Raw genomic sequence first — 22136 nt, forward strand, 5'->3', positions numbered from 1 at the left:
TGAATAAAAACACACATAAATACACTATTTTGGGCTTTCGGAGGAGTTTCTGTCAGATGGCAAGACAGGAAGTGACATTGGAAAAGGGAGACGGTGTAAAACACCCAATCAGAATAGGTGCAGTAACAGCAGTTTGCCTGTAGGTGGCATGTATTTATTATTTTTTAAATGTAATAATAAATATACGCCATCTACAGGCAAAATGAGTGCTTTTCACAGCAGGGGGGCTTTTTTCAGCACATTGTCTCCTTTTGCCTACGTCTCTTGCTGTCTTGCCGTTTTAGATGCAGTCGTCAAATTCTGACAGAACCTAAAGTTTATTTATAAGTATGTTTGTATTCAACATCAGTTCCCACAATATTTATCTCCATACTGATTTAAGGGGGTTTTAACCTGCAACATGCCCTTTAAGACTGAACAAAATATCAACACAAAAATTGATACAAACAATTAAAATAATTAAGCTGCATATTTATTATGTTCATTTGAACTAATTTCTAGTTGTCTTGGTCATCCTGGAAAACATTTCAAGTAACCTGGAATGAGATTTAAGTAACTCTTAGACAACCTGTTGGTTAATTAATTTGTAGGGATAAAATTTAAGTTGATATTTAGTTTTTTGTCTGATATTCTCAGTTTAACTCAACCCAAATTTCATGCGCAGTTGCCTGTTCTTGCGTAACATAATTGTATATTATTCAACTTTTTCAACTTCAAACCTCAATCATTCCCTAAAACGACACCTGCACCCACTCAGGCCAAGAACTTGCTTTTAAATCACACGTACATGTGTTAATCACGCCTTCTGTACTCACAAAGTAACGCTAAATGTTTGCAAGCTGCAATATTAGAGTAACCACTAGGGGGCATTTTAGAGCCCAAGCCGACCAGAAATGAGGTCAGAAGGTGGACAGTGGTGAAAATGAAGGAAAGTTTTCTGACAGGCTTGTTGACCATTTCAGAAATGATCCGGATCTTTACGACACATCAGTGCAACTGCAGAGGGAAAAATACACTCGTTACAGTCACTCGCGAGAGATCGGAACTACTTTAGAATCTGACGTGGAGACAAATTAAGCAACTCTATCTGGTCTAAGTTCCCTCATGAGCTCCCAGGGGGAATCTTCCGGTAATAAGCATAGTACACCAGCAAGAACCGTTGCTTATGTGGACGCAAAGTTAATATAAAAAAATTAAAAAAAAAAAAAAATTTTATATACATATATATATATATATATATAATTTTTTAAAAAAAAATATATATTCCTCCAATTTCTTCCTCATCGCCTTTAAAGCATTTTGCTTCTACATTTCTGTTATAGCAGAAACATGGCCGTTCTTCTGTGTAAAAGGATTCGCTGTCCAAATATTTAACCGTTTTATGGGATTAAAAAATGTTTTTATCAGTGATCAGATATTTTTTCTTCATTGGTCTTCATGATTGTTTCACTTTGTAACTTCAACAACACAAACCCAAATAACTTCTTAAAGTGCAGTTAAGTACGGAAGCTGAGAGCGGTCGTGTTTGGAAAATCTTAACTTTGTCATCTTGAAAAAAATAATCATTAAAAAAAAATCTAAAACAATGAGGTGTTTCTAGTTATCTAGCTAGTTAGCTAGCTAGCCAGCTAGTTTAGCAGCTAACCGCAGCCGTTTAGCAAGATGAAAGAACAACAGGAGGGGTTTATCTCGAGCAAAAAACATGCTGTATCTTGTGATTTAATTTTTATTTCTAAATGTACTAGAGAGAAGTGGGCTGCCATGTTGGGAGCAGTACTGAGGGGTTGAGTGCCTTGCTCAAGGGCCAACATTGGTTTGAGTTCTGTTTCACAGCAGGGACTCAAGACCGAAACTCACCTCGCTAATGATGAGATTACCACTCGCCCCCTGAATGAGGAAACTTGTGACAACGAGATTCATGATCTTGAGATTACAGCATTAAAAATAAATAATTGCAGTAATGGATACTATTTGTGTTTTTATTAAGTAATATTTTATACCTATTTATAATAATTTAGCATTAACAAATGGGGGAGGGGGGGGGGAATCTTGTTTAAATAAAAGAGTCGTGTTAATATAAATCTCACTGTTGTACTTCTGGGAGTTATTCTGGTCTTTTGTTTTTCTAACGATTCTCTGTTTGTTGTAAAGTTACATAAAATCCTTCCAGGTTTTTCAGGAGCACATGAAGAAAAGCTACCGTAGGGTTCTGAAGAAACCAGCTGATAGATGAGGCAGACAGCCTGAAGCAGCGTTCGAGTAAGACTGTTTCTTCACCATCCTAATAAAGTCTGACCCCATACAAGCTCATTTCCACAGCGGATTCAGCTGGAGATATGACAGAATGGAGCTTCTTAATCTCAAGTGAAAAGAAACTAGGTCAGAAAATGTAAATTATGGTTATTTCTATGTAAGTTTGCAACTTTCTGCTGCGTCCATGTTAGCTGTTTTGTAGAATTATGTGTAACAATGTGAGCTTTACAGGAAGATTTAACAAACCTTGCCTTATGTCTTATTACCTCACTAGAGACACAATAGTGACGTCTATCTTACCCAACCCAACAAAAAACACAAGTGCATTTCCCATGTAGCATATTATATTGAAGTCTCTTCACAATCTCTAATAAAAGTTCTCCCGCAGCTTAGAACTACATGACTGGCTGATAAAAATCTACTTTGTTCATGCTAAAGGCTACAAATTCGCACATCATGTCTCATAACTTAAGTGTTTCTTTTTGTTCTTTTCCCCACAGCAGGTCTTACAGTATACAGAATTATATATTATGTATCAGTTTAGCTAAATATTTTCAGTATATTTATGTACAATACAATAACTTCAAGTGTTGAGTGTGCAGATGAGGCTCTACTTTCTGCGTTGTCAGGCCAACGGTCGATCGGTAAGCGACTGGTCTTGTGCGAGTTGGTTTAGTCAGACACCTAACAGCTAAACGTTCACGTGGAGCTGAAGAATGAGCTTCGTTTAGTGGTAGCCTAAGGCAGGACTTGCAAACATGCTACATGTTTAGTTAAGCTGTGAAGTATCATTAAATACAGCACAGTCTATAAAACGAAAAGTGTCTTCAGTATGTTTGTCATCTCCAACCCCGTACCGGCAGAGACAGGTCTCAACAGTCTGCTGCAGCTCAGGTCCACATGCCCAACACTTTGGGCCCAGTTTATGCTGGTAAAAGCTTCTTTTTTGTGTTTTTTTTCTTTTTCTTTTCTCAGTGCAATGACGGCTGTCCACAGCAAAACTTCACCATCCACGCTACACCCGCAGCGGGAAAGCCGTGTGCTTTACAGTTACTTTAGTCCAGTAAGATGCTTGCTCTTCAGTCTGAATGCTTGTTTGTGTTTTGTGTTTTTGGATGGTGACTGTTTAAGCACAGAAAGTCACATGTTTTTCTCTTTTTAAGTTTGTTGCGTGACTGGAGGGTCGCTCCAGGGTCCACGTTGGGATTTTGAGCTTGTTGGAAGTTGATAAAAAGAGCCGACAGGGTGATGACGGGCGTCCTGACAGAGGCCTGGGATCACACACATGGGTGTCTGTGTGTGTGTGTGCACATGCTTACACAAACCACCAGAACCATGCTACACCTTCCTGTCATCATCCTGCGAGGCCGGTGGGCTCTCACTTTGCCTGAGTAGCAGGTGGGGGCAGCATGCCCTTCTCCTTCAGGTGGGATCGCAGAGTGTGGAAGATGCTGAGCTGCTGCTCCGGCTGAAGCATCAACAGCTGCTGCAACACCTTGCTGGGGTTCGGGCCTCTGTAAGACAAACGTTTCAGTTGTCAGTAAAGTGGGAAAACAACAACAAAACATTTAGAAAGTCAAGTTAAAGTTTGGGGAAAATCTCCAGACCACCACGTAAAAGGTAAAATCTGCTTGGTACAAATGTCTGCTGGGGGATCTGGTCATTAAGCTGACTTATACCATGATCTGGGTGAATACTCGATTGGTTGCAGGGTGTCCGTTAAAAAGTGATAATGGACACCAGTTAAAAAAAGTTTCGTCAAATAGGCGACTAATTCTAAATCATTGCGCCGGCTCAAATGCCAGTTGGTAACCGTGGCAACAGAAATGTTAGCGACAGACTAACAAAACCGAAAGCAGAAAGAATATCTGGAAGGACTATGTCAAACAGCTGCCCGTGGTTACTGATGAATGTATCTGATCTGCCAGTTTTCAAGTTTTTTTTTTTTTTTCAGGTTAATTTAGACCATTGGTTGAACAATAACCAGAGTAGAAAAAGGAGAAAGAAAAAAGAAAAGTCTCCCGATCCCTCCCCATCTCACTACTGTATTATGTTCACGTTCTACCGAGATCGTCAGTGGAAATCAGTCACTGCAGATAAAATATCTATCATATTGTTTCAAACGTATTAAATAATATTTAAGCAGTTAGTTTGTGATGAAGCTCTAGATCTCTGAAAGAGGAACAGAGCTGCTCTGACGTCACCCTGCAGCGGTGCAGCGGACTATGCGTGTTTCTGCATTAATGCTCCAGCGGTTACGCTAATTTCACAGCGACCTTCAAGAATTAAAAAGGTCCGTGCTGCTCTCATTTAGATTTTTCCACAACCAAATTTTTCTTATGCTATTATAGAAACCAACCATCACACATCCTCCCCGATTTCCTTCGTATTGTGAAGAAGTATGCATTTTCAGACAATCACCATATTTTCATTGGAATCTGTTAAAAGGAGAGGGGCGGCACTTCCGTTCAACACTTATCTTTCAGGCTCGATCACCTGACGGCGAGCCATGCAGAAACACTCACGTTCATACACACTGAGCTCCCTGAACCACACAGTCACACACATCCCACAACACCATCATATTTCACCATCATCAGTGATTTGTGTTAATAGTATCTGCTGCTGAATGAGCTGCAGGTGCTGCCAATGGGGGTTACGTTGGCAACACCATAAGAGACATTAAATAGTCCGCTCCACTGCTTCTTGTTAAAAACCTTATTTTAACAGTAAAAATATTAGTGATTGATCTTTTATTATTTCCTTTGTGAGTGATCATGGTATAATACCTGACGAGTTGTCCATTATCAGAAATTAATGGACGTCGGACGGTTCACGCGTCTGCGTCGTCCATTAATTTCTGATAATGGACACTTCGTCAGGCATTATCCCTTATTTAATGAGTCCCGGGACGAATCCATGAAGCACCAACCCCCCGGTGTGACAACATATCATCCATCATTTCAGGTGGGGCAGTGGATAAAGCTTCAGATCTCTTCACTTCTAGAAGGGTTTCATGTATAATACTGGTCTAAAACAGGGATGCCCAAGTTTGGTCTTCAAGATCTACTATCCTGCAACTTTTAGACGCTTCCCTTCTCCAGCACACTTCACGCAAATACCGTTCAGCACGTAATTCAGCTCTGCAGAGACCCGCTCACAAGTCAGGAGTCTGATTCAGGAATGAGGAACATAATCCAAGGAGTGAAGTGCATAAAATAATAGCAACAATGATGAGATCAAATCAGCTTCTGTGTCATGTTTTACACTGAAATAACATTTGGTTTGAACTAAAATTTCTATTTTATATTAATGATTTAAAACATTTTCTTATTCTGACTGGAAAAATGTTGCAGTTTATGTCGTAACATCTTGCAGCCGCAGCTAGTTTTATCTCCCAGTTCTAGAATCTTTATAAGCAGAGGGTATCCAACAGTTCCTTTTTTCAGACCTGATGAAGCTGGCGATGTAGACGTGAGTGAACGTGGCCATCAGGTACTGACAGTCGAAGCGGTCCATGATGCCTCCATGACCGGGGATGGTGCTGGCAAAGTCCTAGAGAAGAGGAAGGATCGGACTGTGAAAAGTTTTTGAGTTTTTTGAGTGACACAGCTGAAGCCTAACTCACCAGCCAATCGGAATGCACCCCTGAAAGAGCCCGCCCATGAAAGGTTTGTGTCAGAAATGAAACCAAACAAACGAGAATCAAAACCAAAGACTGTGAAGCGCAACCAAAATAGCGAGAAGAGAAAGAGGAAGAGGAAACTACAAACAAAACTACTCAATTTAACTAAATAAAAGCCTAATAGTTTCCATGATGATTGATAATTTTTGATTTTGAGATCATTTATTTTACTTAAGTTTTAGAAAGTTTTGGTTTTAATTGTTGTTTTTTGCTTGAGTTTTAAAAAGTTTTGCTTGGAGATTCTGAAACAAATCTGATTCCATAGATGTGTCAGTGGTTATGAAACCAGGCTGAAACTGGTAGAAGGCGTTCAGTGAATACAGAAACAACGGAATTTATTTCTCCGGCGGATATGAAACAGGAGAAAAATTAAATGACATTACCTTAATTTTAAACGCTCGCTTGAAACCGCTGGCAAAGAAGCCGCCAAAAGGTCCGATAAGAGACCCAAAGGACGACAGGAAGATGCTGTGGACCTGGAAGGGGTACATGTTCACCGTTTTCTGGAAAAACACACAAGACAATAAAAACAGGGACAAATTTAGGCAAGATTCCAGACCAGATTCCAGGTCAGAATCCAGCACAGAGTCCAGACCAGAGCCCAGACCAGAGCCCAGGTCAGATCCCAGGTCAGATCCCAGGTCAGAGTCCAGGTCAGAGTCTAGGTCAGAGTCTAGGTCAGAGTCTAGACCAGAGTCCAGGTCAGAGTCCAGGTCAGAGTCCAGGTCAGAGTCCAGGTCAGAGTCTAGGTCAGAGTCTAGACCAGAGTCCAGGTCAGAGTCCAGGCCAGAGTCCAGGCCAGAGTCCAGGCCAGAGTCCAGATCAGAGTCCAGACTAAACCAGGAGAAGCAGCATTTATCTGTGGAAGAAGCTGCCAGCCGCCACACGTCGACACTTTTAAATCAGGTTAAAACATTTATTTTATCTCCACACCAACTTTTAACTGATCTCACTTTTAATCAGTTTAATTGATCATTTTTTGCTGCTTTTTCTTATTTAACCTAAAACCCAAAGCCTGAGCCACAAAGATGTGAGCAGGATGTAAACAGGTCAACTCTTCCTGCTGGATGATGAGGTTTATAAATACGAATCAACTCGCGGAGACACAAGCCCAGAAACTCTGGACCAGTTTGTTGCTGGTTCCCCATGAATCCACCTCACACCTGAACCAAGCAGGAAGAAACGGCGATGGCAGGGTCTTACCCATCTCAGCGTGTTCTGCAGCACAGCTGGAAGCGTGTACTCCTGCATCACAAAGATATCGGAGGGCTCGCATTCAACCGTGAAGCTGTTGGTCTCGCTGTTGAAGCCCACGGGACACACAAAGTACTGGAACTGAGACAGGAGGTAGGCCAGCTGGGGACGGGGGGGGGGCAAAGAACAAGACAAATATGAGCTTCTTTTCTAAATTATCTGAAGTTTCATCCAAATAAACGGAAAAAAAAAAAATCAGATTTATGTCGATTTAGATTCCAAAATCACGATCGTAAGGTTTCTCATCTTGTTGTGCAAAACAAATTATTTTCTCACAGTGGATGAAAATGTCCTCATTAGGATACTTGGAAAGTCAGAAGAAGGAAATGCAGAACACATGATTGAGATGTATAATGTCATTAAGTGTACTCACAATGAAGCCAAACACCACTGTGGAGAAGAAACCGCCGATGAAGCCCTCCCACGTCTTTTTGGGCGAAAGCTGCAGGGCATGAGAGGAGAACAGAGACGTCTTTTACATCCAGCTTTTTCATCCAACATTCAGCTTTTTCACGCCATCTCACCACAAACCCATCTCTGATGTGGGTCACGGAGCTGCCGTCATCACCAAAACTGTGTTTCAACATGCGTCAGGCAGACAGAATGATCCGGATTCACTTAGAAGCTGCTTTAAAAACGTCCAGGTTTGGTGTTTGGGACAGAAAATACTGTCAGCTCATTTAAATCTGACCTGAGATCAGTTTATTCTTAAAGCAGGGTGTCCAAAGTCGCTCCAACACACTTTAAATCACGGCTACTCAATTAGATATTCAGGTGGACCAGATTTTCAGATAAAAAAATTATCAGAGCCAGTAAATGAAGTAAGGAAAAATAAATCAGAAACAATACACAAATAAATTAAAAAAAGACATTTACATTTAGAAAAATAAGTAGTTTATTAATTTTTCTATTTTAACTTCAGTCCCACATAAAAAGGGCAAATGCAGAAAATAAAATAAAAATTCCAGTCAGAGCCTATTTTTCTCCTAACTTTTAACATAGGATAATTTTAAACTAAACTTCTCGATGTGGCGCCTCCTCACATTATCACCTTTAAACACTCATCGCATATTAAACACATCGGTGACGGAAAAATAAACAAATACTCAGTCCAGGCGGGGTTAAATCAATTTTACGTTTTGGGACAGAGAGCGACATGCTTGCTGGCGCTACTCTTACAACTTCAAAACACAACAACACAGCTGGGGTTGATGTTGCTAGGCAACCAGGTGTTGCATTCATGGTCTGCATGACTGTAGGATCGGAGGCTACTTAACCAGCGTAGGAATGACTGAAGGTTCTTGGTTAATATGTTTATTCTGGGGCCACATAAAAGTTGGTTCTGGGCCACATGAGGCCCGCGGGACCCCATTTGAAGAGGCCTCCCTTAAATGGATCCAACAGCCAATGAAGTTCTACACAGTGAATGATTCTTTTAATTCAAGTGTGTTGGAGCAGGGATACATGGCAGACCTGCAGGATTGTGGCCCTCGAAGAGCTCTTCTCTTGAATGATTTGTTATTTGCTTCTCTGACACATATCTGGCTTGGGGTTTGGAGTCAGTTTCCCCAGACATCCCGACCCGCGGCTGAACCTGCTCTACCTGCTCCAACGCGCTTCTGGACAGATCTAACATGCCGCAGACACCTTAGCTTCGTCCACAGAGGATCAGGGATGGCCAACTCTGGCTTCCCTGTTGCAACACATCCTGACAGCAACCAGACTTCATTCACAGGCTGAAACACATTTTGGATGCACTATCCCTTTAATTGTAAAACCAAACAATTGTGACTTCCATCGTTATAAATACAAATAACTTAATTTGGACGGATTTTATTTAGTTTCAGAGATCTAACTTATCTAATAAACATAAATGTACTTACTTTCCTCTTTGACGCTCATTTAAACAGATTTACCTCCACGTATACCTGTCAGTGAACAACAGTTGTCTGTGAGATGGAGGCAATACGACAGGAGTAATAACTAACCTTGATGAGTGGAGTTCTCCCAAAGAAGAACCCAAACAGGTAGGCCATGATGTCGTTGCAGATCACGATGGAAATGGGGACAATAAACCTAGAAAACAGGAATTTCAGCTGCAGTGAGACGTGTTGGAATGACACGAGTTCCAACCATTTCTTTAATCTGAGAATAATAAATTATATGTTGTCTTCTGCGTTAACAATAAAAATACCACAAACAACACATCAGTGAGCACACACTTGTGATAAAAAAAAACATGTGCAACAACAATCAGAGACAAGGCAAATCCCTCTGGTCTGTCTGTGTCCTCCTTACCAGATCATTCCTTCAAACAGGTTCTGAATGACAAGGTGGGACTGAGTTACCACAATCAACAGGGTCACATGGGTCCAAGCAAACTGGAATGGCAAACACAGACACAAACACCACAGTGTCACTGCATGGGAATGTCGCCGGTGCCTGCTCAGAAGTCAGAAAGAGTGAAGCGAAGGAGCGAGCGAGCGAGGCGGGAAGAATGGCGCTGATGAAGCCATGCTGCAGGGTGAGGCGACGCAGAAATGTCCAAAACAATAAAACAGAGCAGGTGGAAAGAAAGGACAGAATGCAGTCTCACATGCTTCACTTTAACCTTAAAACTGTGGAAATCTAAAGCCCTTTTCACACATCAGGAGAGCAGAACAGATGCAGATACATGAGACCGCTGCTGCAGAAGTCCTGCAAATATCTACAAGATATGGTCATAATGTGTCAAAGAGAGGCTAAAAATGGAAAATAGGGCTTTCATTTTTTTGCTTCACAAGTTTAAAATAGATTTTTTTTTTTTTTAATTTTTAAAATAAATAAAAATAATCCATGATAAAATTGTAGTCTTGGGTATTATAGCAGCAGAATGATGTTTTTATACATTTTTTTTCTTTTTAATTTACAAAAATCAGCAAAATCGAAGAATTATGAGAATTGCTATTTAAATCCAAAAAATCGGAATGGAATCGGGACAAAAGCATATCGTCATAGCCCTGGATAATACCGTCAGGAAATAAAGACTTCTGCAGCAGAAACATTATGTAAGAGTTTAAGATGTCAGCTGGACAGAAGAGATGGACAGCAGGATTTAAGGAGATAGTTACTTGGCTGATACACACCATATAAAACTGCAGGCGGTAATGTTTCTTCACTAAACTCAGCACAAACATGCAGAAACCTGCGGAAGAGTAAACAACATGCAGTCAGATTTTACTGTAGGATTGAAGACAATGACATCATATTTATTCACTGTACTGGGAAATATTGATCCATAACTACCTTCATAAAAATGTTTTATCTGCAGAGCAGTTTACAGTTACTGGTATATCTACACATATAGGAGATCAAATCTGTGAAATCCAGTTTAAAATGAACGTTTATATCATAAGTCACTTTATCAGGATCAGGTCCACCTTACTGGTACCACACCAGACCAGTACCATGCTCTGCTGGATGTAGATCTGGTGACTGTGGAGCCGTTGGAGGACAGTGAACTCATCGTCATGGTGGAGATGATGTGAGCTTTGTGACATGGTGCATCATCCTGCCTCCAGGCTGGACGGGTTGTGTGTTCAGAGATGATGTTCTGGTTGGAACCAGTGCTGACTGGACTTCCTGTTGTCTTTCCATCATCTCCAACCAGTCTGACCATTCTCCTCTGACATCAACATCTGCATGTTTTCTCTTCTCTGGAACCACTGGAGATGGTCCCAGTAGATCACGATAAAATCTTCTTTCTTCCTCGTCCTGATGATCAGTTTGATCTCCAGCAGGTCGTCTTCACCTCGTCTGCGTGACTAGATGCTGCCGTGTGATTGGCTGATTTGACATTTGTATTAGCAAGCAGCTGAACCGGTGAAAGAGGATGATGAGTGTTTTTGTCTGTGCTTCAGCTCAAACTGTAAATATGTTTTTAGCACCTAATATGAAAAACTTTTAGACAGATGAAGCAACACCTCGCTCTGCAGACGGGATTGTTTACTGAGAAGATCCCCGATGAGAAGCTGATAAGAACAAACTAAACTGCAGAAACTGGACATTAATCACTGGGCTGAAGTTTAGAGCGACTCTCAAGCTGTTCTGGATCTTTTACTTTTAAACTTGTTACATTTCAGTTCTTTAAGTTGACATAAAACTATTCCAGTTGTCAGACCAGGTGAGACACCTCGATCAGGTTCAGTTAGACAACCTCCAGGCCGGAGCAGGACGCAGCGGTTTTCATCCAAACTGCTGCCAGACACTGAAACTGAGGAGGAAGATGTGAGCTCGTGTTGCTGTAAACGTTTAGTTACGCTTTATTCATCTTTTCCCTCCCCTGCAACGCTGCTGAAATCCGATCCGCTCCTCCTCCTAGAGGAATGTGTGAAGGAAAGCCCGGAGGCCAAAGAGCATGTGTGTGTTTGTCCAAGTCACGGCGGCGGCGTCTGGGAGGCGGGGACTCACCTGACAGGTACAGAGCGAAGGAAATGAAGCGGTGGTAGCGAGCCAGGAACTGCAGAGGCTCCTCCCTCTGCACCAGAGCGCCAAAGTAATCTGCAACAGTTTCACCATAGAAGAAGTAGTTGACACAAATCAGGAAGTACCTGAACGAGACAGGGGAGAAGAAAAACACACTTCCTTTATGTCGGTTAGCAGACTTTTCTGGAATGCTGATAAGCCGGGTTGGTGTGTAGCTGTGTGTCCCTGTGTTTAACAGTGTTCCTCAGCCACTGTTCATTGACCTGCTGTGTGTGTGTGTGTGTGTGTTGGGGGGGTGGTTATGAGGTGGTGACCTTGGTGAAAAGAGGCAGGTTGAAACGAGCTTTCATCTACTTCCAGCATGGCAGTGATCTTTGCTCCGCGCTGAACGCTGCAGCCGCATGCGGACTGGGTGTATGCAAAGCATCAAGAGAAAGCAAAAGCAGGAACAGAGTCGGTCTGAGGGGCAAACAGAAGCTGCGTGTGAACAAAACGCAGCTGATAAACGAGTCCATGAAACGTGGCCGCCTGAAGAAACGATTGATCAAATCAAACTTTATTTCTTCAGCACTTTTCATGCCACGGGCAACACAAAGTGCTTTACAAGATAAAATCAAGTCATAAGGATTAAAACAAACAGGAGAGAACAAGACATTTAAAAACAATAAAGACACAAGCTCTTTACACACACTCACACACACACACACACACACAAGGACAGAGAGCAAACCCAAACATCTGCAAACATGTGGCCTGAGCTGCTGCACCGACGTGTGTTTCGCTTCATCTGTTCTTTAAATCTGCATGTTCGTTCTGCAAGCCTTCTTTTCTAACTGTGTATTTCACTTGGAAGTATTTCTAATGTCCTGGTTGTGTGTGGGATGTCTGTAATGCATGTTTTCTATGTAAAGCACATTGCTGATCATGTTTCATTCTGAACACGGTAAATAAACTACGCAGTCAGAAAATAAAATATCACAAGTTTTCAGTCAGCATGAACGCCACACATCTAAAGGTAAACTTCTTCACCGAGTCTCTGAGGTTCCTTTCTGCAGATGGACAAACAGGCCTCGACAACGAGCCATTTATCCTCCGCGGTCTTATTTTATTCATCCATGAACTAAAACTTCTCCACGAGAAACGAGAACTTTTACTTATTCTCGAGGCTTCGAGAAAAAATGACGTCATTTTGTCCTCGCAGACGTGTTTAAAGACGGTTCCCGACGCATCGGGCTGGCAGAACTTTTTTCTTGCGGGGCTCCGAGAAATGTCGTTTGATTGGCCGGACATTTGAAGTGGGCGTGGCTAACATGGAAAAGCATGAAGCGGAAAGTTGCAGGTAAAACGGATTGTTTTGGTAAAACAGCAACATGTGGCTTTAAAACACTCGGACCCCGGAGCGTGCACACCATAGACTGTATATAAAAAGATGGGCGGAGCCTCCGTGACGTCACCCGTAGCTTTCTGAAGAGCTGAATTGAAGCTCGGTGGGCGGTTCCTACCATCACCATCTTGGCAGAGTCATGCGTGTCGTCTCACCTGGAAAATATAAATGTAGGCAAAGAGGTGGAGCTGAGAGGGGGGCTGTGAGCGTCATGGTGGATGATTGACATCGAGCGAACACCTAGCTTTCTGTAGCTAAGACCTAACAAAGCTAACCCGGAGCTAACAGGAGCTAACCAGCTAACGGAGGTAAGCGGGCTAAAGCTAAGTCATGTTGATAACCAGCTAAAAACCGCGGTTGTTCTACGTTCTTCTTACTTGAAGCAGGAGATCGGGTACCTGTCAATCAAAAGGACACGCCCCTAAATATGCCGAACTTCGAGATTAAATTAACTTTAAACGGACGAGTTAGAAAAAAATTCACTCCCCCCACAGTTGTCATGAAGATAAACCTGATCTATTAAACCTAAAGTGGATTTTTGTACCAGGCTGTAAACATGTTTATTTCTGCTGTAAAGTTGGTCTTTTTAACATGGGAGTCTATGGGGATTCGCTCTGTTTTGCAGCCCCTAGCGGATGAAGGGGGAACTGCAGTTTTATGTACTTCTGCATAGGCTTTACTTTTACCCGCCGGAGGCTCCGTTAATCTCTCATATACGGTCTACCCGCCCTGCCGCAGACGAAGTTTCTCGTTAAATATGAAACTAAAAAAGCACTCGGAGAGCGGAAACCTCTGCCTTGGTCTTTCAAAATTCCTCGATCCAAATATTGATCCGGATCACCACCAAAATGAAATCAGTTTTATCTTTTCACATTTCCAAAAACTCCAACACCGTCCAAAACTTTTAGAGTTATCTTGAACACAAACAGATAAATGCCGGTAAAAACATAACCTCCTTGGTGAAGGTATCAAACCGGGTTTGTTGTACATAAAGCAGACATCGCCCTCCGCTGTAGTGACCCCTCCCTGCTCCAGACGTGCCTCTCATGGCAAATAAACTTTTTTCTTCTTCTTGCAGCCTCGAGAAGCCAGACAAGCTTCCAAAGAGCCCTGACAGTGTTTCTCATTGCTCTTTGTGATTCCTGATAAAGGTGTCAGAGAGGTGATCAGAGGTTAGGTGAGCGGTCAGAAAGGTGGTTTGACTGGTTTTTCAGCAGGTGTGAAAATGTGTAAATGTACCTTTACTTGTTGTTTCCCTACTTTAAAAAAAAAAAAAGGAGAAATTAATGACAAAACTGCAGCTCCGAAACGTTCCGTACGGTCAAATCTGCAGGCAGGTTGTGTCTCTGTCAGCATGGAAATAATCACATCACTGCTAAATTTGAGTCACTGTAGAGAAAATCTAGTTAAGACATTAATACGTCAAGTTTGAGGCATAATTCCCAGTTAAAATCCTGCAGCTGGAGCTTTTTAATGGGAATCGTCGTCCCAGTAATTCCCCAGCGTCTGGTGTTTACTGTTAAATCCTTTTTCTTACCAGCTGAGCGTCCTGAACCAAGGCAGGTCGTAGGAATGGTAAACTCTGTAGCCAATGGTGATGATTTCGTGGAAACACTTGATCTGCACGGTCATGACCTGCGTCGGATGACGTGAGTCAGTTTTTGGAGACAGAAAATCAAAAGGCGTCATGTCTTGTGGCGGGAGCAACTTACCACCAGTATAAGAGTGACTGGTCCCATGTAGATGATGAGGAAAAAGCCTGAAATCATGGCTAAAGACAAAACTCCTCGTATCCAGTAGTTCTTCCATCTGTGAAGATTAAAAGCATGAGATTAGAACTGCGCAAAACGTAAATATTGCGATAAAAACATGCTAATGAAAACATGTACATTTAGAAAAAAAAAACTCAAATATCACTGAAAACTTTTTACGTTCTCATTAAGTAGTTTATCAGACGTTTTGATATTGAAACAAAACAGAAAATTGTTTTTTTCCCTTGTTTTTATACACCCCCTGGATGTGATGTAAGGGGTCATGTGACCAGTTAATTTCCCGTAAAAATGACGAAGTATGGAGCAAAGAACGGAGTTTTACAATGAATTCAAAAGGTAAATGAGTGGAAAAAGGCTTCGAAACGCCGCGGTAAATCCTCTGCACCGCGTAGAAACCCCAAAATAACGTTACGTGGCTACCTTACAAGACACAGTTCTCGTAAAATCTTGTCAACTGCAGCCTAATGGGAACACCTGCAAATCGCAGTAGTAGTGTGGCGAAATTTAATAAATAAAGCTTTTATTTTGTGAAAAACTGTCATGGAAACGCAGCTTCAGTTTGATTCCAGCAAACCAGGAAGTGGACTAGAACACGTGTCGCGTGTAAATCATAGACTCTATAAAGATGGGGCTGAGCCTCCGTGACATCACCCGTAGGTTTATGAAGTGTCATGGTGGATGATTGACATCGAGCGAACTCCGAGCTTTCTGTAGCTAAGAGCTAACCGAGCTAACCCGGAGATAATGGGAGCTAACCAGCTAACGGAGGTAAGCGGGCTAAAGCTAAGTCCCGTTGTTAACTGGCTAAAAACTGCGGTTGTTCTACGTTCTTCTGACTTGAAGTGGGAGATCGGGTACTTTTCAATCAAAAGGACACGCCCCTAAATGTGGTGAATTTTGTTAGAGAGTTAGAAAAAAATTCACTCCCCCCACAGTTGTCATGAAGGTAAACCTGACCTATTAAACCTAAAAGGGATTTTTGTACCAAGCTGTAAACATGTTTATTCCGGCTGTAAACATGTTTATTCCTGCTGTAAACATGTTTATTCCTGCTGTAAACATGTTTATTCCTGCTGTGAAGTTGGTCTTTTTAACATGGGAGTCTATGGGGATTTGCTCTGTTTTGCAGCCCCTAGTGGATGAAGGTGGAACTGTAGTTTTATGCGCTTCCGCATTGGCTTCACTTTTAACCACCGGAGGTTGCCGCTTGATCCAACCGCTTGTGAAGTTTAGCACGATGACTCGGCATTTAGAGTCAGGCGTGTTGGTGCGTGTGGCGCTGCGGCCTTCTTCAGCTGATTAGCGCCGACTTTGAATAAAGCGATCAGTAGATGCTGTTCCCATGGCAACGTCTCAGTCAGAGTTGGTTCAGGTCATGGTGTTTCTGTGTTCTGTGACCCCTAAACCAGTTTTTATTTATTTTTACAGAAACCGGAAGCATTTTATAAGGTGAAAAAAGGGTTATTTGGTCAAAAGCCGGTACTTCTGCCATCCTCTTCACGTGAAGCAGACGTAGTCAACGTATCCGAAACACAGCGATGTGCTTTTCTGCAACAAGGAGTCACATTTATGCAGCAAAGCTAACAAGACTGAAAATCTACAGCAGCTGAAGACAATACGAGGTACTTCAGTTGGTATCAGAGTGATCGCAGGCCGACACTCCCACCAATCATTTCCTGTTTTCTGCAGACAGTCACGAGTTGTTCTTTTGATTGGCTGACAGCCTCAGAGAAGCTGGTCTTACGTAACAAGTCGCAGACACCAGAGGACAGCTGAGAGTTTCAGACTGCAGATGAATGTCACTTTGTTCCACAGTGAATCTAAAAGATCCTCACTCAAGTATCTTATAGTTAAAAATGAGCTTATAAATGCACAGTTAGGAGAATATTTCTATACATTCAGCTCGTGGTAATCCTTGTAAAGAGGCTTTGTTCTGTTTGTCTGCACACACCATGCAGTGTGTGTGGCTGCAGGGAATGCTGCTGCCTGGAAGCCAAACAAAAGCGAAGCGACGGTGCTCGGCATGCAGCCGGCTGTATGAATGGAGAACAAAAAATAGCTGCATCATGAAAAAAGACAGCTGCCTCCACTCGGGCCGCATGCTCGTTTAAACTACCTCCATTCAACCCTTCTCCTTGCATTAATCTACTTCCTCAACTCTTGTCTCCTTCTTGTTCATCTTATTCCTCTGCAGCACGCCGCCTCCAATGGCGAGCCTGCAGGGATTACCGCCTCCCTCCTCATGAGCCTTTAAGCCCTCTGACCTGCCTGTCACTTATTGGTTACACCTCCGCTTCATGGAAAACACTCCGTGTTCAGTCGCCGGCAGCCGCCGCAGAATCGGTTTTTCAATCCGTCACGTGAATGCATCTATCTGGACGATCACGTCGCAAACAAGCCGTAAGAAAAGTTGAGGTGCGGCGTATAAAATGTGTCAAACTGATGGAAAATCCACATTTTATGGAAGACAAATAGTTGGATCGGATGATCAAACTGTGTTTTATCGTTTTATGGAAAATATGAGCTGAATCTGATGCAGCAACACGTGTGTAAAAAGTAGTTCCAGGATGACATCTTCTTCCAACATCTGCCTGTTAACATCTGGGAGTGAGGAGACCAACAGCTGGAGTTTCAGGAGAGTAATCTCTGATGCAGGATTCCAGCTGCTTCCATGATGCTCCAGATGTTTGTACTGGTGAAAGGTCTGGACTGGAGCAGACCAGTTCTCCTGTTCCACCATCAGGATGTGGTTCAGCGTGGTCCTACTGGACCAGTTCTCCTGTTCCACCATCAGGATGTGGTCCAGCATGGTGGAAGGTCTTCCCTGAAAGAGACGTTGTCTGGATGGGAGCAGATGTTTCAGCATTGATGGAGCTTCCCAGATGTGGAAGCTGCCCACGCCATCGGCACTAATGCAACCCCATCCCATCAGAGATGCAGGCTGATAACAAGCTGGATGCTCCCTCTCCTCTTTAGTCTGCAGGACACGCCGTCCATGCTGTCCACAAACTACTCCACATCTTCATCCAGGTTTCCACTCAGAACATTTTAAATGAGCTTTGGTCCAGAGAAGACGGCGTGTTTCTGGATCCTCTTCACATATGATGGCGCTTTAACCTGCATGTGTGGATTTCAGGATGAACTGTATGGTTTCTGGAATCTTCCTGAGTCCAAACAGTGAGGACAATCATATCTGGAGTTAAGGTAGTGCTGCCTGAGGAACCCAAGATTACCGGCATCCAGTTTTAGCTTTAGCCTTGTCCTAAACATACAGAGATTCCTTCAAATTCTCTGTATAATTCAGGCTTGTCCTAAACATACAGAGATTCCTTCAAATTCTCTGTATAATTCAGCCTTGTCCTAAACATACAGAGATTCCTTCAAATTCTCTGTGTAATTCAGGCTTGTCCTAAGCATACAGAGATTCCTTCAAATTCTCTGTGTAATTCAGGCTTGTCCTAAACATACAGAGATTCCTTCAAATTCTCTGCGTAATTCAGCCTTGTCCTAAACATACAGAGATTCCTTCAAATTCTCTGTGTAATTCAGGCTTGTCCTAAGCATACAGAGATTCCTTCAAATTCTCTGTGTAATTCAGGCTTGTCCTAGGCATACAGAGATTCTTTCAAATTCTGTGTAATTCAGGCTTGACCTAGGCATACAGAGATTCCTTCAAATTCTCTGCGTAATTCAGGCTTGTCCTATGCATACAGAGATTCCTTCAAATTCTCTGCATAATTCAGGCTTGTCCTAAACATACAGAGATTCCTTCAAATTCTCTGTGTAATTCAGGCTTGTCCTAGGCATACAGAGATTCCTTCAAATTCTCTGTGTAATTCAGGCTTGTCCTAAGCATACAGAGATTCCTTCAAATTCTCTGTGTAATTCAGGCTTGTCCTAGGCATACAGAGATTCTTTCAAATTCTGTGTAATTCAGGCTTGACCTAGGCATACAGAGATTCCTTCAAATTCTCTGTGTAATTCAGGCTTGTCCTATGCATACAGAGATTCCTTCAAATTCTCTGACTGTTTTGATGATCTGTACTGTGGATGTTGGACCTTCAAAGGTTTCATTATTTTTTCTGATTATTGTATCATTTTTAGACACATTTTGTCTGAGATTGCGAGTCTCTGCCTCTGAAATGCTCCTTTTAAACCCAACCATGACCTGCTGTCATTCAACCCCATTATCTATCAAATGATACACATGTGTGTTGTGTCAGCGTGTTGTTTCACCTGATCCATGTTTCAGAGATGCGTTGCTGTAATCAGATTAAAAACGAGCTCATATTTCCATTAAACTTGTAAAACGTCTCAGTTTCAGCAGCAGATATCTTGTTTATGTTCAAATTGGGAATTAAATCTGTGTTGATGAGTCATTTTGTTTTGATTTACAGTCTCAGTTTTTGGGAATTATTGTTTTACTTCAAATATATAAACATCCAAATCGATTAGTGCCTCATATTTTCATACTATATCTGTTCTTCAAGGTTTAAAAAATGTGTCAGTGTGGGAAATAAACCATCTTTGGAGCGATATAAGCTCTGAAAACATATCGCTGAGTGCATTAACATGAGCATGTTCACACCTCTCCCACAGCTGCAACCTAAATCAGGTCTAGTCCGACAAGCCCACTGCCACGGTGATCAATCACTCGCTGATGGAGGGAAAACAGCTTCTTACAGCTATATTACAGCAGGATTTCCTCCAATCACGACAAGAAGCTGAGCTTTTTGTTTCAGGGTTTGTGAAATCTGTGACGAAAGAGTCTGAAATCTGCCCTCCTTGTGATCTAATAGATGATAAAACATGCATTCACTTCAACGTTTCTCTGATGTACATGTACACTTTGTTAAATAAATTTAAAAAAAAAAAAAAAAAGCTGATGCATGTCGTTCTTCTCTCACAAAATCATCACAAAAAGATGCAAGAAAGAAAATGCATCAATTCCAAAGATTAATCTTTGTGTTAATTTAACTTTAAAACCCCTGAATAAAAAGAAATCACATCTTTTCCTATTAGATTTATGTTTATTTAGAGTGATATGAGTCGCTGAAACTATTTTGTGATCACTTAGCAGATTTGGAGGCTGTTTTAATGTGATAATTCTGCGCTGATCAGACCCCCCTCCCTCCCAGTAACACAGCTTCGGTTATAAACAGGTGAGTAAATGTGTGAGCAACTGGAGGAAAAGGTTGCAGAAAACTTATTTAGTGTCTCATCTGGTGTGCAGGTTAGGGACGTGTCCTCTGCATTAGACAGGTGCGTACCTGGGTGGCAGCCCCTCCAGAGCTTTGTTCAGGCATTGTGGAGTGTTGTCCGTGTCTGCCGTGGAGAGGGGAACGTCTGGAGTGTCTGCTTTGGAGTCAACATCGCATTCTCCCTCCGCGTCGCCTGACAGGCCAAGCCTGTCCTCGCCTTCTGCCTCCTGACCAAACACACACACACACACACACACACACACACACACACACACACACACACACACACACACACACACACACACGAGATAATGAGGCTCCCACCTGACACGCAGGTGTGTGTAGCAGCAGCGCTGACAGGCGGAAAGGCCGGGATGAAAAACACAAGCAGCTTCGCTCGTTTGGGGGAAAACTTGTGACGTAAACCAGAGAATGTTACAACGTTAAGAACGAAAACAAGGCCGAGCAGATGGTTGTTTAACAGACCAGAGTTTAACCTTCAGGCGGGGTTGGCGCTCTAAATGTGGCGGGAATTCAACGTTTTTCCTGACGAGACGACTCGCTGAAGTTCAGACCGAGCGTCAGAAACAACGACGGAGAATTCAGCTGAGATGTTTCCACCTCTGCAGCTTTTCTTTCCCTTTTTACAAACAAGATCAGAAAGGACACAACTTTTCCCTGTGCAGGCATTAACCCTCCCATTTTTAGCGCTTTCTTCGCCAATCATGTCCGACAGACCGTATTTCTAAAGGTAAAGCTGTCAGATTTACCCTGATGCTCCTATTTAACCATGTTTGGCAATGTTTGAGTAAAAGCAACTATAAAAGGCAGGAGAAGAAGAAGTCCAGGCGCTTCAGCGAGCTGCTCAAGTGAAAACAGGGAAACTAATCCCTCAATGGAATTATGATCTGGATTTAGAAACAGTCTTTTAAAGAGAAAGCTTCTCCGCGCTCACGTTTTACGTCATGTGGCTGATAATTAGTTATTAATTAGTTGTCTGGCGTCTCGCTTTTCATGTCAGAGTATTTAATGACACGTCGACACATGAAGCATCACACATCATGATGAGAATCTCCCAAAGCTGCTCTGCTGGATGTAGATCTGGTGACTGTGGAGCCGTTGGAGGACAGTGAACTCATCGTCATGGTGGAGATGATGTGAGCTTTGTGACATGGTGCATCATCCTGCTGGAAGTTTCCATCAGAAGATGCTACACTGTGCTCAGAAAGGGATGGACATGGTCAGTAGCAGGACTCAGGTAGGCTGTGGAGGTTAAACCAGGTCCTACTGGTACTAATGGGACCAAACTGGAACCAGAAAACCTCCCCCCACCATTCCAGCAGCAGCAGCCTGAAGCGTTGATCCTGACGGCAGGATGGATCCATGTTGTCATGATGTTTCCAGCAGATTCTGATCCTACCATGTGGATGTGGAGCTGAACTGGAGACTCAGACCAGCAACGTTTCTCCATCTTTTCCAGTTTAGTTCCAGTGAATCTGTCTGAATTTAAGCTTCAGTTTCCTGTTCTTTGCCAAAGTCCTCTTCCACCACCTCCAACCAGTCTGACCAGTCTCCTCTGACATCAGGACGACCTTCTGGTCCAGACAGCTGCTGCTCGCTGGATGTTTTCTCTTCTTCAGAGCTTTACTGGAAACCCTGGAGATGTTTGTCTAATAATTCCCAGTAAATAAACCAACAACACACCGATTTTCCTGATTTTACATGTTAACTTGAACAAGTCGTTTCCACCATATCTACATGACTAGACGCCCTAACTGGCTGCCATGTGATTGGCTGATTAATTAGCCGATATGTTAACAAGTAATCAAAGAGGTGAATCTAAAATATAATTCATAGACTCACAGATTCCAGGCATCAATATAAAGCTCTCCATGACCAAGCTCCATTGGACATAAAGATCTTATAGTTCCATATATTCCAAAGAGAGCACTTGGCTCTCAGACTGCAGGTTTACTGGTGGTTCCCAGAGTCTCTAAGAGTACTATGGGAGGAAGGGCCTTTAGCTATCAGGCTCCTCTCTTATGGAACCAGCTCCCACCGTGGGTTCGGGAGGCAGACTCCCTCCACACCTTTAAGATGGAGCTGAAAACCTTCCTTTTCCA

General features: G+C 42.5%; 1 protein-coding gene across 1 annotated transcript in view; it reads right to left on the reverse strand.

The window, feature by feature from the left end:
- Nucleotides 1-977: 977 nt before the first annotated feature.
- Nucleotides 978-22136, reverse strand: part of cds1 (CDP-diacylglycerol synthase (phosphatidate cytidylyltransferase) 1) — a gene marked incomplete at both ends in the record, with an annotated part of 32552 nt that continues 11393 nt past the window's right edge. Inside the window, 13 exons of the mRNA XM_079251196.1 lie at nucleotides 978-996; nucleotides 3636-3767; nucleotides 5705-5808; nucleotides 6322-6441; nucleotides 7142-7294; nucleotides 7566-7634; nucleotides 9181-9268; nucleotides 9491-9573; nucleotides 10318-10376; nucleotides 11642-11781; nucleotides 14578-14675; nucleotides 14753-14849; nucleotides 20083-20234. Of these exons, the coding sequence (XP_079107322.1) occupies nucleotides 978-996; nucleotides 3636-3767; nucleotides 5705-5808; nucleotides 6322-6441; nucleotides 7142-7294; nucleotides 7566-7634; nucleotides 9181-9268; nucleotides 9491-9573; nucleotides 10318-10376; nucleotides 11642-11781; nucleotides 14578-14675; nucleotides 14753-14849; nucleotides 20083-20234 (1314 nt within the window). The remainder of the gene's footprint in view (nucleotides 997-3635; nucleotides 3768-5704; nucleotides 5809-6321; nucleotides 6442-7141; nucleotides 7295-7565; nucleotides 7635-9180; nucleotides 9269-9490; nucleotides 9574-10317; nucleotides 10377-11641; nucleotides 11782-14577; nucleotides 14676-14752; nucleotides 14850-20082; nucleotides 20235-22136) is intronic.

Source organism: Telmatherina bonti (genome assembly GCF_933228915.1).
Source record: "Telmatherina bonti genome assembly, chromosome: 13".
NCBI classification, from domain to species: Eukaryota; Metazoa; Chordata; class Actinopteri; order Atheriniformes; family Telmatherinidae; genus Telmatherina; species Telmatherina bonti.